Source organism: Hypanus sabinus, chromosome 6 (genome assembly GCF_030144855.1).
Source record: "Hypanus sabinus isolate sHypSab1 chromosome 6, sHypSab1.hap1, whole genome shotgun sequence".
In the NCBI taxonomy this organism is placed as follows: Eukaryota; Metazoa; Chordata; class Chondrichthyes; order Myliobatiformes; family Dasyatidae; genus Hypanus; species Hypanus sabinus.
In genome coordinates, this window is record NC_082711.1 from 180,669,664 (window position 1) to 180,682,894 (window position 13,231).

General features: G+C 54.2%; 2 protein-coding genes across 4 annotated transcripts in view; both read left to right on the top strand.

Moving 5' to 3' along the window:
• The window catches only part of si:ch211-167j9.5 (tyrosine kinase receptor Cad96Ca), a 67,209-nt gene extending 62,578 nt beyond the window's left edge, over window positions 1-4,631 (top strand). For both annotated transcript variants that reach the window (XM_059973740.1, XM_059973741.1), the window contains one exon: window positions 1,420-4,631. In XM_059973740.1, coding sequence (XP_059829723.1) covers window positions 1,420-1,542 — 123 coding nt within the window. In that variant the 3' untranslated portion in view covers window positions 1,543-4,631. The remainder of the gene's footprint in view (window positions 1-1,419) is intronic.
• A 1,788-nt stretch (window positions 4,632-6,419) lies between these two features.
• Window positions 6,420-13,231, top strand: part of tsr1 (TSR1 ribosome maturation factor) — a 49,381-nt gene continuing 42,569 nt past the window's right edge. For both annotated transcript variants that reach the window (XM_059973738.1, XM_059973739.1), the window contains exons 1-4: window positions 6,420-6,577; window positions 9,595-9,698; window positions 10,582-10,798; window positions 13,081-13,215. In XM_059973738.1, coding sequence (XP_059829721.1) covers window positions 6,460-6,577; window positions 9,595-9,698; window positions 10,582-10,798; window positions 13,081-13,215 — 574 coding nt within the window. In that variant the 5' untranslated portion in view covers window positions 6,420-6,459. The remainder of the gene's footprint in view (window positions 6,578-9,594; window positions 9,699-10,581; window positions 10,799-13,080; window positions 13,216-13,231) is intronic.

Sequence of the window (13,231 nt, forward strand, 5' to 3'; positions counted from 1 at the left end):
GAGGGAGAATACCCTCAGGGTCTGTCCCCAGGGAGGGAGAACACCCTCATGGTCTGTCCCCAGAGAGGGAGAACACCCTGGGGTCTGTCCCCAGGGAGGGAGAACACCCTCAAGGGTCTGTCCCCAGAGAGGGAGAACACCCTGGGGTCTGTCCCCAGAGAGGGTGAATACCCTCACGGTCTGTCCTCAGGGAGGGAGAACACCCTGGGGTCTGTCCCCAGGGAGGGAGAACACCCTCAGGGTCTGTCCCCAGAGAGGGAGAATACCCTCACGGTCTGTCCTCAGGGAGGGAGAACACCCTGGGGTCTGTCCCCAGGGAGGGAGAACACCCTCAGGGTCTGTCCCCAGAGAGGGAGAACACCCTGGGGTCTGTCCCCAGAGAGGGAGAACACCCTGGGGTCTGTCCCCAGGGAGGGAGAACACCCTCACGGTCTGTCCTCAGAGAGGGTGTATACCCTCACAGTCTATCCCCAGGGAGGGTGAATACCCTCATGGTCTGTCCCTAGAGAGGGTGAATAATCACAAGATCTGTCCCCAGGGAGGGTGAACTCCCTCGGGGTCTGTACTGTAGAAGTGGACCTGTTACAAGTGGGGTGGGGGGAGGTGTTGTCATGTGTGGGGGCTCCCTCAGTGATCAAAACTTTGGTGAACAGGTTGCACAGTGACAGATTTCTCGGTGAGCAGATCCCTCAGTGACAGATTTCTCGGCGAGCAGATCCCTCAGTGACGGGTTCCTCGGTGAGCGGATCCCTCAGTGACGGGTTCCTCGGTGAGCAGATCCCTCAGTGACGGGTTCATTGATGAGCAGATCCCTCAGTGACGGGTTCCTCGGCAAGCAGATCCCTCAGTGACGGGTTCCTTGATGAGCAGATCCCTCAGTGACAGGTTCCTCGGCGAGCAGATCCCTCAGTGACGGGTTCCTCGGCGAGCAGATCCCTCAGTGACGGGTTCCTTGGCGAGCAGATCCCTCAGTGACGGGTTCCTCGGTGAGCAGATCCCTCAGTGACGGGTTCCTTGGCGAGCAGATCCCTCAGTGACGGGTTCCTCGGTGAGCAGATCCCTCAGTGACGGGTTCCTTGATGAGCAGATCCCTCAGTGACGGGTTCCTCGGCGAGCAGATCCCTCAGTGACGGGTTCCTTGGCGAGCAGATCCCTCAGTGACGGGTTCCTTGGCGAGCAGATCCCTCAGTGACGGGTTCCTTGGCAAGCAGATCCCTCAGTGACGGGTTCCTAGGTGAGCAGATCCCTCAGTGACGGGTTCCTCGGCGAGCAGATCCCTCAGGGATGGGTTCCTCGGCGAGCAGATCCCTCAGGGATGGGTTCCTCGGTGATGTGTCCTCTGGGGTGCAAGGTTAGGGGCTGTCGTGAGCAGGTCACCTGCTGGCATCCTGACTAACTGCGCAATCTCTATTTCCTCAGGATTACATCCAAGTGGAGGAGTGCTTCGAGCCGTCGACACAGCTGAACACCGACCCTCCCTGGAGTCTGCCTCACCCCCACCGCACGGAGACACCCATCATGGGATGGTTAGATTCGGTCTGATGTAGGCCTGGAGCTTCCTCTCACCCACCCATCCCCAGCCCTGCCTACGTGAGGTCCCAACCTTGACCCACACCTGTGACCAGCAGTACTTGGAGTGTTCACAGCCCCACAGAATCACCAACATTTGTCATGAAATGTGTTGCTTTGTGGCAGCAGTACAGTGCAAAATATAAAAAACTATAAATTTCAATAAGTATATTAAAATATATTGTGCAAAAAGAGACCCAAAATAGTGATGTAATAGTCATAGAATCGTGGACCTTTCAGAAATCTGATGGCAGAGGGGAAGAAGCTGTTCCTAAAGCATTGAGTGTGGGTCTTCAGGATCTTACGCATCAGGGGTTCCCAACCTGGAGTCCACGGACCCCTTGCTCCATGGCATGGCCTGGTTGGAAATCCCTGCTGGTCATCCTCGCTGATGGTGATAAGGAGAAAAGGGCATGGCCTGGGTGGTGAGAGTCCCCAAGAATGGATGCCACCTTTTTGAGGCGTCACCTTTGTAAAGGTCCTCGATGCTGGGAGGCTGGTGCCCATGATGCAGCTGGCTGAGTCTACAACCGACTGCAGCATTCTCCAATCCTGTGCGTTGTTGGCTCCATAGCAGACGGCAATTTAACCAGTTAGAGTGCTCTCCATGGTATATCTGCAGAAAATTGCTAGAGTCTCCTCAAACCTGGTGACTGACTACAGTGGAGACCTGTGTCCACATGCAGGGAGGCTGAGCTTGCAACCTCAATATTGCCAGCTGTGCCCACAGATGGGCGGCGCTGTGGCATAGTGGTTGGCATAATGCAGTGCCAGCGATCACCAATCGGGGTGCAGTCTGTCAGGAGTTTGTACATTCTCCCTGAGAGCACGTAGGTTTCCTCTGGGTGCTCTGGTTTCCTCCCACATTCCATTGGTTCGGGTTGTGGGCGTCCAGTGTTGGCATAGGAGATGTGGCCACACTTGTCGGATGCCCCGGACTATGATGGTTGTTCACACAAATGATGCCTTTTCATTATGTGTTTTAATGTTTAAATGTGATAAATAAAGATGATCTTTAAATCTTTAATCTTGGTGGCTGGGTGCTGTCCCTTGCACTGGGTTACCTGGGCAGTGGAAGGTGCCCAGGCGGGTGAGATGTTGATGGTGTTCCTGCTCGGTGTGGGGCTGGTGTTTGGTTCCAGATGGGCTGCGTGTGAAAGGATGTTCTTACTGTATATAAAACTGGGTGTCCTGGAAGTGACCCTGCACCTCTGCCTGACAGTGTTAATGTTACTGCTGCAGAAACAACAATGTGATCAGACAGAAATTACAATGCCTGCACAGAAGTATGCCTAGCTCAGTGATCATATCAGTCTCGTCATCCACTCCTTACTCCCCTTTATTTCTGCAACATTCTCTTTCACACTTGTCCATCAGCTCCCCTCCCCATCCATTCTCTGTACTAAGGGTCAATTACTTACTCATCCACCTGGTCAGGCACCTCCACCTCCACCCTCAGCCATACACACGTATACCACCAAATGAGGGAATGTTCCTCCAGGCCAAGGTGCACAACACAGTACATATAGCTCACACACAACTGTACATGCACATACAGGTGCCCCCAGCTTTACAAATGTTTGTTTTACGCCACTTCACTTTTACAAATGACCTACATTAGTAACCTGTTTCACATTAGATTTTAATAAAATTTTTCCCATATAAATTAATGGTTCTTTGCTGTACATTATATCAGCTTAAGAAAGGTTTCATAGGAATGCTCTGCCTTTGTATAGGTGAGGGGCACCTACTACCAAATGAGGGAATGTTCCTCCAGACCAAGGTGCACAACACAGTACATATAGCTCACACACATAACCCATGAACACTACCTCACTATTTTATTATGTATTGCTGCCACAAAACAACAAATGCCGGTGACATTAAACCTGATTCTGATACAACGCAAGTAGTTTTGTACTGTTTACTTTTCTACTTGTATCATAAATGCACCTCAATAGTTGATAATTTATTTGTGGTAATATTATTATAAACAGTTGTGAGTCCAGCTCTGACCCCTGCAGCACACCACTCACCCGATTGCCAACCAGAGTAACTACCATGCATCCCAATTCTCCACTTTCTATTGGTTAACCAATCCTCTATCCATGCCTGAAGCCAATCCTGAAATGTTGGGTATGTGCCTTCAGGCTCCTGTACCTCCATCTTGATGGTAGCAATGAGAAGAGGCCATGTCCTGGGTGATGGGGGTCCTTAATGATGGAAGCTGCCCTTTAAGGATTTTTGTCATTGAAAATAAAATCAAAAAATCAAACTGTGTATTTCTGTGGGTACACTGTCTGCAACTCCAACTCCAAATTGAAATCTGAGGCCGAAGCTGCATCCACTGTGTCCTGGCGTTAGAGGAGTGAGTGAGTGAGTGAGTGTGTGTGAGAGGGAGAGAGAAATGGGTTTGTTTTGCTGTTGTTTTGTTCTGAACTGTTTTGTTGTGTTCTGTGTTGTTCTGCTGAGCATTGTGGGTGTGCTATGTTGGCGCTGGAATGCAGGCTGCCCCCCGCACACCTTTGGGTGCGTTGGTTGTTCATCCAAACAATGTCTTTCTCTCTATGCTTTGATGTACACATGATAAGTAAACATGAATCTTGAGAAAACACTGGAGACTTTCAGCAAGTCAGATTGTGTCTGGTGAAAGAGTTGAGATTTCAGGTTAAAACCCCTTCATCAGGACTGAGAGAGATACATCAGCTGGTGAGGAAGGCAAATGCAAATTCAGTTCGAGAAGGCTAGAATATAAAAGCAAGGATGTAATGCTGGGGCATTGGTCAGATCACACAGAGTACTGAGAGTAGTTTTGGGCCCGTTATCTAAGAAAGGATGTGCTTGTATTGGAGAGGGTTCAGAGGGCGTGCCAGAGAATGATTCCAGGAATGAAAGGGTTAACATGTGAGGAGCATTTAATGGCTCTGGTCCTGTACTCACTGGAGTTCAGAACAGTGGGTGAGGGTGGAGGGGGAATCTCATTGAAACCTGTCAAATATTGAAAGATCTGGATGTGGAGAGGATGTTTCCAATTGTGGGGAGTCCAGGACCAGGGGCACAGCCTCAGAATAAAGGAATGTCCCTTTACAACAGAGATGAGGAGGAAATTCTTTTGCCAAAAGGTGGTGAATCTGTGGAATTCATTGTCACAGACAGCTGTGGAGGCCAGGTCATTGGGTATATTTAAAGAGGAGGTTGCTAAGTTCTTGATTAGTCTGGGCATTAAAGGTTATGGGGAGAAAGCAAAATTATGGGGTAGAGAGGGATCAGCCATGATGGAATGGTGCAGCAGAGTCAATGGATTGAACGGCCTAATTCTGCTCCTATGGCTTATGGTTTTATGATCATTGGGTTGCACAGACTGTAGTTTTCCAGTTATGAAGTCGAGGATCTAATTGCAGAGCGAGGTACAGAGGCCCAGGTTCTGTAACTTCTCTATCAGGATTGTGGGAATGATGGTGTTAAATGCTGAGCTATAGTCCATGAACAGCATCCTGACGTAGGTGTTTGTATTGACCAGGTGTGAAGAGCCGTTGAGATTGTGTCTGCCGTTGATCTATTGTGGTGAGAGGCAAATTGCAAACTGAGGCAGGAGTTCAGTCCAGTCATGACCAACTGTCTGTGATAAACTGTTAATTAAGTCATCTGGTGGCTGGATTAATGGGTCAGTTAGACAGAAAATACAAAGAAGTTAGTGCAGCAGGTGTGAAGTGCAGGCCCTGAGCTGTACGAAAGATCAAGGGGTGTTGGTGAAGTGAGCTGGAATCCCATGTAGATGGACTACCGCAGGAGCATCCAGCTCTGACACCAACAGAAAGGTCAATACCAAGACCTGCAGGCTGTAGCGTGCTCGAACAAAGGTGAGCTCTATCTCCTCACGATTGTGTTGGGTCTTGTCATAACAGAAAGGGCAAGTGAGATTGAGGTGTAGAATTAAAGTGGCAGCAACAGGAAGCTCAGGGTTGCTCCTGCAGATCTCTCCGTTGGGAGCCACGATAAGGAATTTGTAAATCCTCCCTATGGAATGAGTGGTCTTCCTTTGGGTGCCCTGGTTTCCTCCCACATTCCAAAGACGTACCTGGTATGTTAATTGGTAAATTGCCCCATGATTAGGATGAGGATAATAGGGGTTGAGGGGTTTCTGGGACAGGTGGCTCAGAGAGCTGGAAGAGCCTAATCTGCGCTGAATCGTTAAATAAGTAAAATCAATCAAGAACCTATTATACTCCGCTTTAATTATTCCCAGCGACTTGGCTGCCACAGCTGTTGGTGGCAATGAATTCCACAAAATCGCCACTCTTTGGCTAAAGAAATTCCTCCTCATTTGTAAACCCTTTCATTGCTTGGGTCATTCTTTAGAGCTGCCTCTGGACCCTCTCCAACGCCAGCACATCTTGATATTGCTGTAGATCTATTGTTGACCTATCCTATCTGGAGATCGTACGACATGAGAGTAGAAGGAGGCTATTTGGCCCATCAAGTCTGCTCCACCATTCCATCATGGCAGATTTATTATCCTTCTCAACCCTATTTTCCTGCCTTCTCCCCGTAATCTTTTTGACGCCTTGACTTGTGAAGAACTTAAATATACCAAACGACGGACTGAACCCGCTACCCCAAAGGGAGCATCCCAGGGAAATCGGTGATGCCCACTTCCCTGGATACCGGAACAATCTAAACTCGGACAGGGGTCTGGGGAAAATCTGCCTGCTGACTCGAAATTCCTGACGAGTCTCAGCTGTGGAAGCCATTACCCGGTCTGATGGCGGATCCGGCCTCCCTCCCTCCCGAATCCGAAAGGACAAGACGCTGGAGGAGAGGCTGAAGCGCCCGTCGGTCCTCCGGAATCCCAGGGTGCAATGCAGCAGGTCGCTTCTTGCCGTCGCTGCAATGGCGGGCGGCATGGTCCGGCAGGAGACGCATCGGCCCGGGTCCCTCAATCGGCCCAAGAAGGCGCACAAGGCGGGGCGGCACCGTACTAAGGGCGCCGTGGAGCGGGCGAACAGAGGTAGAGGGGAAGGCCTGGTCCCGGGACTCTGGAGCCCCCTGCCCCTCCGTCTCCCTCTCCTCCCGACCCTCGGTCCGTCCCCCTCCGTCTCCCTCTCCTCCCGACCCTCGGTCCGTCCCCCTCCGTCTCCCTCTCCTCCCGACCCTCGGTCCTCCGTCCCCCTCCGTCTCCCTCTCCTCCCGACCCTCGGTCCGTCCCCCTCCGTCTCCCTCTCCTCCCGACCCTCGGTCCTCCGTCCCCCTCCGTCTCCCTCTCCTCCCGACCCTCGGTCCTCCGTCCCCCTCCGTCTCCCTCTCCTCCCGACCCTCGGTCCTCCGTCCCCCTCCGTCTCCCTCTCCTCCCGACCCTCGGTCCTCCGTCCCCCTCCGTCTCCCTCTCCTCCCGACCCTCGGTCCTCCGTCCCCCTCCGTCTCCCTCTCCTCCCGACCCTCGGTCCTCCGTCCCCCTCCGTCTCCCTCTCCTCCCGACCCTCGGTCCTCCGTCCCCCTCCGTCTCCCTCTCCTCCCGACCCTCGGTCCTCCGTCCCCCTCCGTCTCCCTCTCCTCCCGACCCTCGGTCCTCCGTCCCCCTCCCTCTCCTCCCGACCGTCCACCTCCCACTCCCTCTCCAGCTGACCCTCGGTCCTCCGTCCCCCTCCCGCTGACCCTCGGTCCTCCGTCCACCTCCCCCTCCTCCCGACCCGGTCCTCCGTCCCCCTCCCCCTCCCGCTGACCCTCGGTCCTCCGTCCCCCTCCCCCTCCCCCTCCCCCTCCTCCCGACCCTCGGTCCTCCGTCCTCCGTCCCCCTCCCCCTCCTCCCGACCCTTGGTCCTCCGTCCCCCTTCCCCTCCCGCTGACCCTCGGTCCTCCGGCCCCCTCCCTCTCCTCCCGACCCTCGGTCCTCCGTCCCCCTCCCCCTCCCGCTGACCCTCGGTCCTCCGTCCCCCTCCGTCTCCTCCCGACCCTCGGTCCTCCGTCCCCCTCCGTCTCCTCCCGACCCTCGGTCCTCCGTCCCCCTCCGTCTCCTCCCGACCCTCGGTCCTCCGTCCCCCTCCGTCTCCTCCCGACCCTCGGTCCTCCGTCCCCCTCCGTCTCCTCCCGACCCTCGGTCCTCCGTCCCCCTCCGTCTCCTCCCGACCCTCGGTCCTCCGTCCCCCTCCGTCTCCTCCCGACCCTCGGTCCTCCGTCCCCCTCCGTCTCCTCCCGACCCTCGGTCCTCCGTCCCCCTCCGTCTCCTCCCGACCCTCGGTCCTCCGTCCCCCTCCGTCTCCTCCCGACCCTCGGTCCTCCGTCCCCCTCCGTCTCCTCCCGACCCTCGGTCCTCCGTCCCCCTCCGTCTCCTCCCGACCCTCGGTCCTCCGTCCCCCTCCGTCTCCTCCCGACCCTCGGTCCTCCGTCCCCCTCCGTCTCCTCCCGACCCTCGGTCGTCCCCCTCCCGCTGACCCTCGGTCCTCCGTCCCCCTCCCCCTCCCGCTGACCCTCCGTCCCCCTCCCCCTCCTCCCGACCCTCCGTCCCCTCCCCCTCCTCCCGACCCTCCGTCCCCTCCCCCTCCTCCCGACCCTCCGTCCCCTCCCCCTCCTCCCGACCCTCCGTCCCCTCCCCCTCCTCCCGACCCTCCGTCCCCTCCCCCTCCTCCCGACCCTCCGTCCCCTCCCCCTCCTCCAGACCCTCGTCCCCTCCCCCTCCTCCCGACCCTCCGTCCCCCTCCCCCTCCTCCCGACCCCCCGTCCCCCTCCCCCTCCTCCCGACCCCCCGTCCCCCTCCCCCTCCTCCCGACCCCCCGTCCCCCTCCCCCTCCTCCCGACCCTCCGTCCCCTCCCCCTCCTCCCGACCCTCCGTCCCCTCCCCCTCCTCCCGACCCTCGTCCCCTCCCCCTCCTCCCGACCCTCGGTCCTCCGACCACCTCCCACTCCCCCTCCTCCCGACCCTCCGTCCCCTCCCGATCCTCCGTCCCCTCCCCCTCCTCCCGACCATCCGTCCCCCTCCCCCTCCTCCCGACCCTCGGTCCTCCGACCACCTCCCACTCCCTCTCCTCCCGACCCTCGGTCCTCCGTCTCCCCCCGACCCTCGGTCCAACGTCCCCCTCCCTCTCCCGCCGACCCTCGGTCCTCCGTCCCCCTCCCTCTCCTCCCGACCCTCGGTCCTCCGTCCCCCTCCCTCTCCTCCCGACCCTCGGTCCTCCGTCCCCCTCCCTCTCCTCCCGACCCTCGGTCCTCCGTCCCCCTCCCTCTCCTCCCGACCCTCGGTCCTCCGTCCCCCTCCCTCTCCTCCCGACCCTCGGTCCTCCGTCCCCCTCCCTCTCCTCCCGACCCTCGGTCCTCCGTCCCCCTCCCTCTCCTCCCGACCCTCGGTCCTCCGTCCCCCTCCCTCTCCTCCCGACCCTCGGTCCTCCGTCCCCCTCCCTCTCCCCCCGACCCTCGGTCCAACGTCCCCCTCCCTCTCCTCCCGACCCTCGGTCCTCCGTCCCCCTCCCTCTCCCCCCGACCCTCGGTCCAACGTCCCCCTCCCTCTCCCCCCGACCCTCGGTCCAACGTCCCCCTCCCTCTCCCGCCGACCCTCGGTCCTCCGTGGCCCTGCTCCTCTGTCCTCCCCTTTCTCATCTTCTCCCTGTCCTCTCCCAAATCTGGCGACAGCCACTGCCGTTCCTTCTCAACCCTGTGTTCTTGCCCCCATCCCCAACAGCCTCTTATCATCCCTTCTCATCACCGTCTCCTGACTGAAACACTACTGCTTCTCAATTTCCATCTGCAGCTGCGCTCACCTAGCCCCCCCCCCCCAACAATCTCCATTTCTTACCAGTCATGCACCGCAGCACCCAACTCACAGATTCCCCCTCCTCCAGCCAGGTACTGGCTTTTCATTCACAGTCTCTCCCTGCTCCTTCCTCTCACTAAAACCCCCACTCCACCTCCCCAGCTACACTTGAAGCCTGGCTCCTGCTTTCCCTTTACCACAACCCTCTGCCTCCTGGATCCACCTCAATGCCCTGGTCTCAGTCTTGCCTCCTGCCCTGTGCTGATACTGTGCTCTGTCCACAGGAAGAGTTGACGTGAAGGTCATTAGTAAGAAAGCGAAGAAGGAGCAGCGGAAACACGACAGGAGGCACCATGGCAGCCAGCGGCGGCAGCAGTGTCGAGAGGCGGTGAGTCAGCCCAGCTATCCCACCGCTGTTACCACCCGAAGATTCTCTAACAAGAATCCAGGTTTGAGTCTGCCCAGGACTCGAGTCAGGGAAGCTCGCATTTATTTGTTACGCATCGTCTGTCTCAGTGACCAACCATTTATTTGTTACGTGTGTATTGAAACACACAGTGAATCGCGTCGTCTGTCTCAGTGACCAACCATTTATTTGTTACGTGTGTATTGAAACACACAGTGAATCGCGTCGTCTGTCTCAGTGACCAACCATTTATTTGTTACGTGTGTATTGAAACACACAGTGAATCGCGTCGTCTGTCTCAGTGACCAACCATTTATTTGTTACGTGTGTATTGAAACACACAGTGAATCGCGTCGTCTGTCTCAGTGACCAACGCGGTCTGAGGATGTGCTGGGGGCAGTCTGCAAGTGTTGACAAGCTTTCAGTGCTCACAACTCACTAACCCTAACGCATATATTGTTTAGATTGTTTAATGTATGGAGAGCAAAATCATTGTACTCCTTGCCTGATGCAGCGCAAATAAAACATAAAAGCTAATGAACACCATAATAATAATAATAATAAACATGCAATAAATAAGCTAATTTGTCCACATTGTACATACATTAAATGATTAGGCTGTTTGTAATGTGACTGACGGGAAATAATGAAGTAGTGATGGAGTTGGTGGGTGGAGGGGATGATTAGTTTTACTGCATGGGGTAAGTGGCTGTGGGAGGAGGGAGATCATACAAACTCCTTACAGACAGTGGCAGGAATTGAGTTCAGACTGTTGGCACTGTAAAGTGTTACGCTATCATGCTGCCCTGTGCACGGAGATGGCCGTAGCAGAAGTTGAAGTGTTTGGCACATGTTCCTTCTCCAGGTGCTGACGGAGAAGCGGGGTCTGGGCAGTCAAGATGGCCCCCCACACCTGGTGGCTGTGATCCCCCTGCACGGTGGCATCAGTGCCCAGGATGCCCTGAGGCTAATTCGCAGTGATGAGAAGGCAACTGTGTTTGACGGTGATGGAAGTGGCCAGTGTTTTGGATTGGTGTCCGCCAGGTTCAAGCGGAGGTTTTACTTCATACAAGCAAACGCAGGTGAGCGACTGTCTCCTAAATCCCCGGGTCCAGATGGTCTGCATCCGAGGGTTCTAAAATAGGTGGCTCAGGAAATTGCGGATGCATTGGTAATCATTTTCCAATGTTCCTTAGATTCAGGATCAGTTCCTGAAGATTGGAGAGTGGCTAATGTTATTCCACTTTTCAAGAAGGGAGGGAAGGAGAAAACGGAGAACTATTGCCCTGTTAGCCTAACGTCAGTCGTGGGAAAGATGCTTGAGTCCATTATTAAGGACGAAATAGTGGCACATCTTGATGGCAGTAATAGGATTAGACCGAGCCAGCATGGATATACGAAGGGCAAATCGTGCTTGACTAATCTGTTGGAGTTTTTTGAGAGTGTATCAAGGATATTAGACGAGGGCAAGCCAGTGGATGTTGTGTACCTAGATTTTCAGAAGGCATTCAATAAGGTGCCACATAGGAGATTGGTGAGTAAAATCAGAGCTCATGGCATTGGGGGCAGGGTTTCAACATGGATAGAAAACTGGTTGGCAGATAGAAAGCAAAGGGTAGCAGTGAATGGGTGTTTCTCGGACTGGCTGGAGGTGACTAGTGGGGTACCACAGGGCTCTGTATTGGGACCACAGCTCTTTACGATTTATGTCAACGATTTAGATGAGGGCATTGAAAACTATATCAGCAAGTTTGCTGACGATACTAAACTGGGTGGCAGTGTGACATGCGAAGAGGATGTTAGGAGAATACAGGGAGGCTTGGATAGGCTGGGTGAGTGGGCAGATACTTGGCAGATGTCATTCAATGTGAATAAATGTGAAGTTATCCACTTTGGAAGCAGGAACAAGAGGGCAGAGTATTGTCTGAACGGTGTAGAGTTAGGTAAGGGAGAAATGCAAAGAGACCTAGGAGTCCTAGTTCACCAGTCAATGAAGGTGAATGAGCAAGTGCAACAGGCAGTGAAGAGGGCAAATGGAATGTTGGCCTTTGTTACAAGGGGAATTGAGTACAAGAGCAAGGATGTCCTTTTGCATTTGTACAGGGCCCTGGTGAGACCACACCTGGAATATTGTGTACAGTATTGGTCTCCAGGTTTAAGGAAGGACATTCTGGCAATTGAGGAAGTGCAGCGTAGATTCACTAGGTTGATTCCTGGGATGGCAGGGCTGTCTTACGCAGAGAGATTGGAGAGATTGGGCTTGTACACGCTGGAATTGAGGAGATTGAGAGGGGATCTGATTGAAACGTTTAAGATAATTAAAGGATTTGATAGGATAGAGGCAGGAAATATGTTCCAGATGTTGGGAGAGTCCAGTACCAGAGGGCATGGATTGAGAATAAGAGGTCAGTTATTTAAAACAGAGTTGAGGAAGAGCTTCTTCTCCCAGAGAGTTGTGGAGGTGTGGAATGCACTGCCTCGGAAGACGGTGGAGGCCAATTTTCTGGATGCTTTCAAGAAGGAGCTAGATAGATAACTGATGGATAGGGGAATCAAGGGATATGGGGACAAGACAGGGACTGGGTATTGATAGTGAATGATCAGCCATGATCTCAGAATGGTGGTGCAGACTCGAGGGGCCGAATGGTCTACTTCTGCACCTATTGTCTATTGTCTTTACTAACCATTCGGGCAGAATCCCTTTGAGTCTGGGGAAGAAAAGCTGACGAGTGGATTTGAAAGGTGGGGAGGGGGGAGGTGAGAGAGAAACACCAGGCGGTAGGTGAAACTTGGAGGGGGAAGGATGAAGCAGAGAGCTAGGAAGTTGATTGGTGAAAGGGACAGAAGGCCACTGAAGAAAGAAGACAGGGTGTGGGGAGGAACTCTGGGGGAGGTGATGGGCAGGCAAGGAGATAAGATGAGAGAGGGGCGAGGGGACGGGAAGTGGTGAAGGGGGATAAGCATTACTGGAAGTTTGAGAAATTGATGTTCATACCGTGGGTTTGGAGGCGACCCAAACAGTAATTGTAATGCCTGAAGGTGCACATTCAATATTTCAGGAACAGCTTCTTTCCCTCAGCCATCAGATTTCTGAATGGTCTGTGATCACTACCTCACTGTTCTGTTCCTGTTTTACACTGTTATTTTTGTAATTTATAATGTATTCTATGGCATTGTGCTGAAGCTGCAAAACAACAACTTTCCTGTGATATGTCAGTGATAATGAATTTGATTCTGGTTGTAAGAAATTGGAGAGGTGTAAATGTGGGGAATTCCCAGGAGAGATTTGTGTGGTGGGTTCAGTTTGGGAATTGTGGTCGTGTTCTGAGGCTGAACTCCGCTCTGCTTTTCCATCCTGTTTCAGGTGACATTCATGCGGTTCTTGACCTGGCCAAGGTAGCTGACACGCTGATGTTTGTACTGGATCCGTATGAGGGATGGGACAGTTACGGGGACTTCTGTCTCTCCTGTCTGCTTGCCCAGGGCTTCCCCAGCCACGGTATGTGGATTCATTT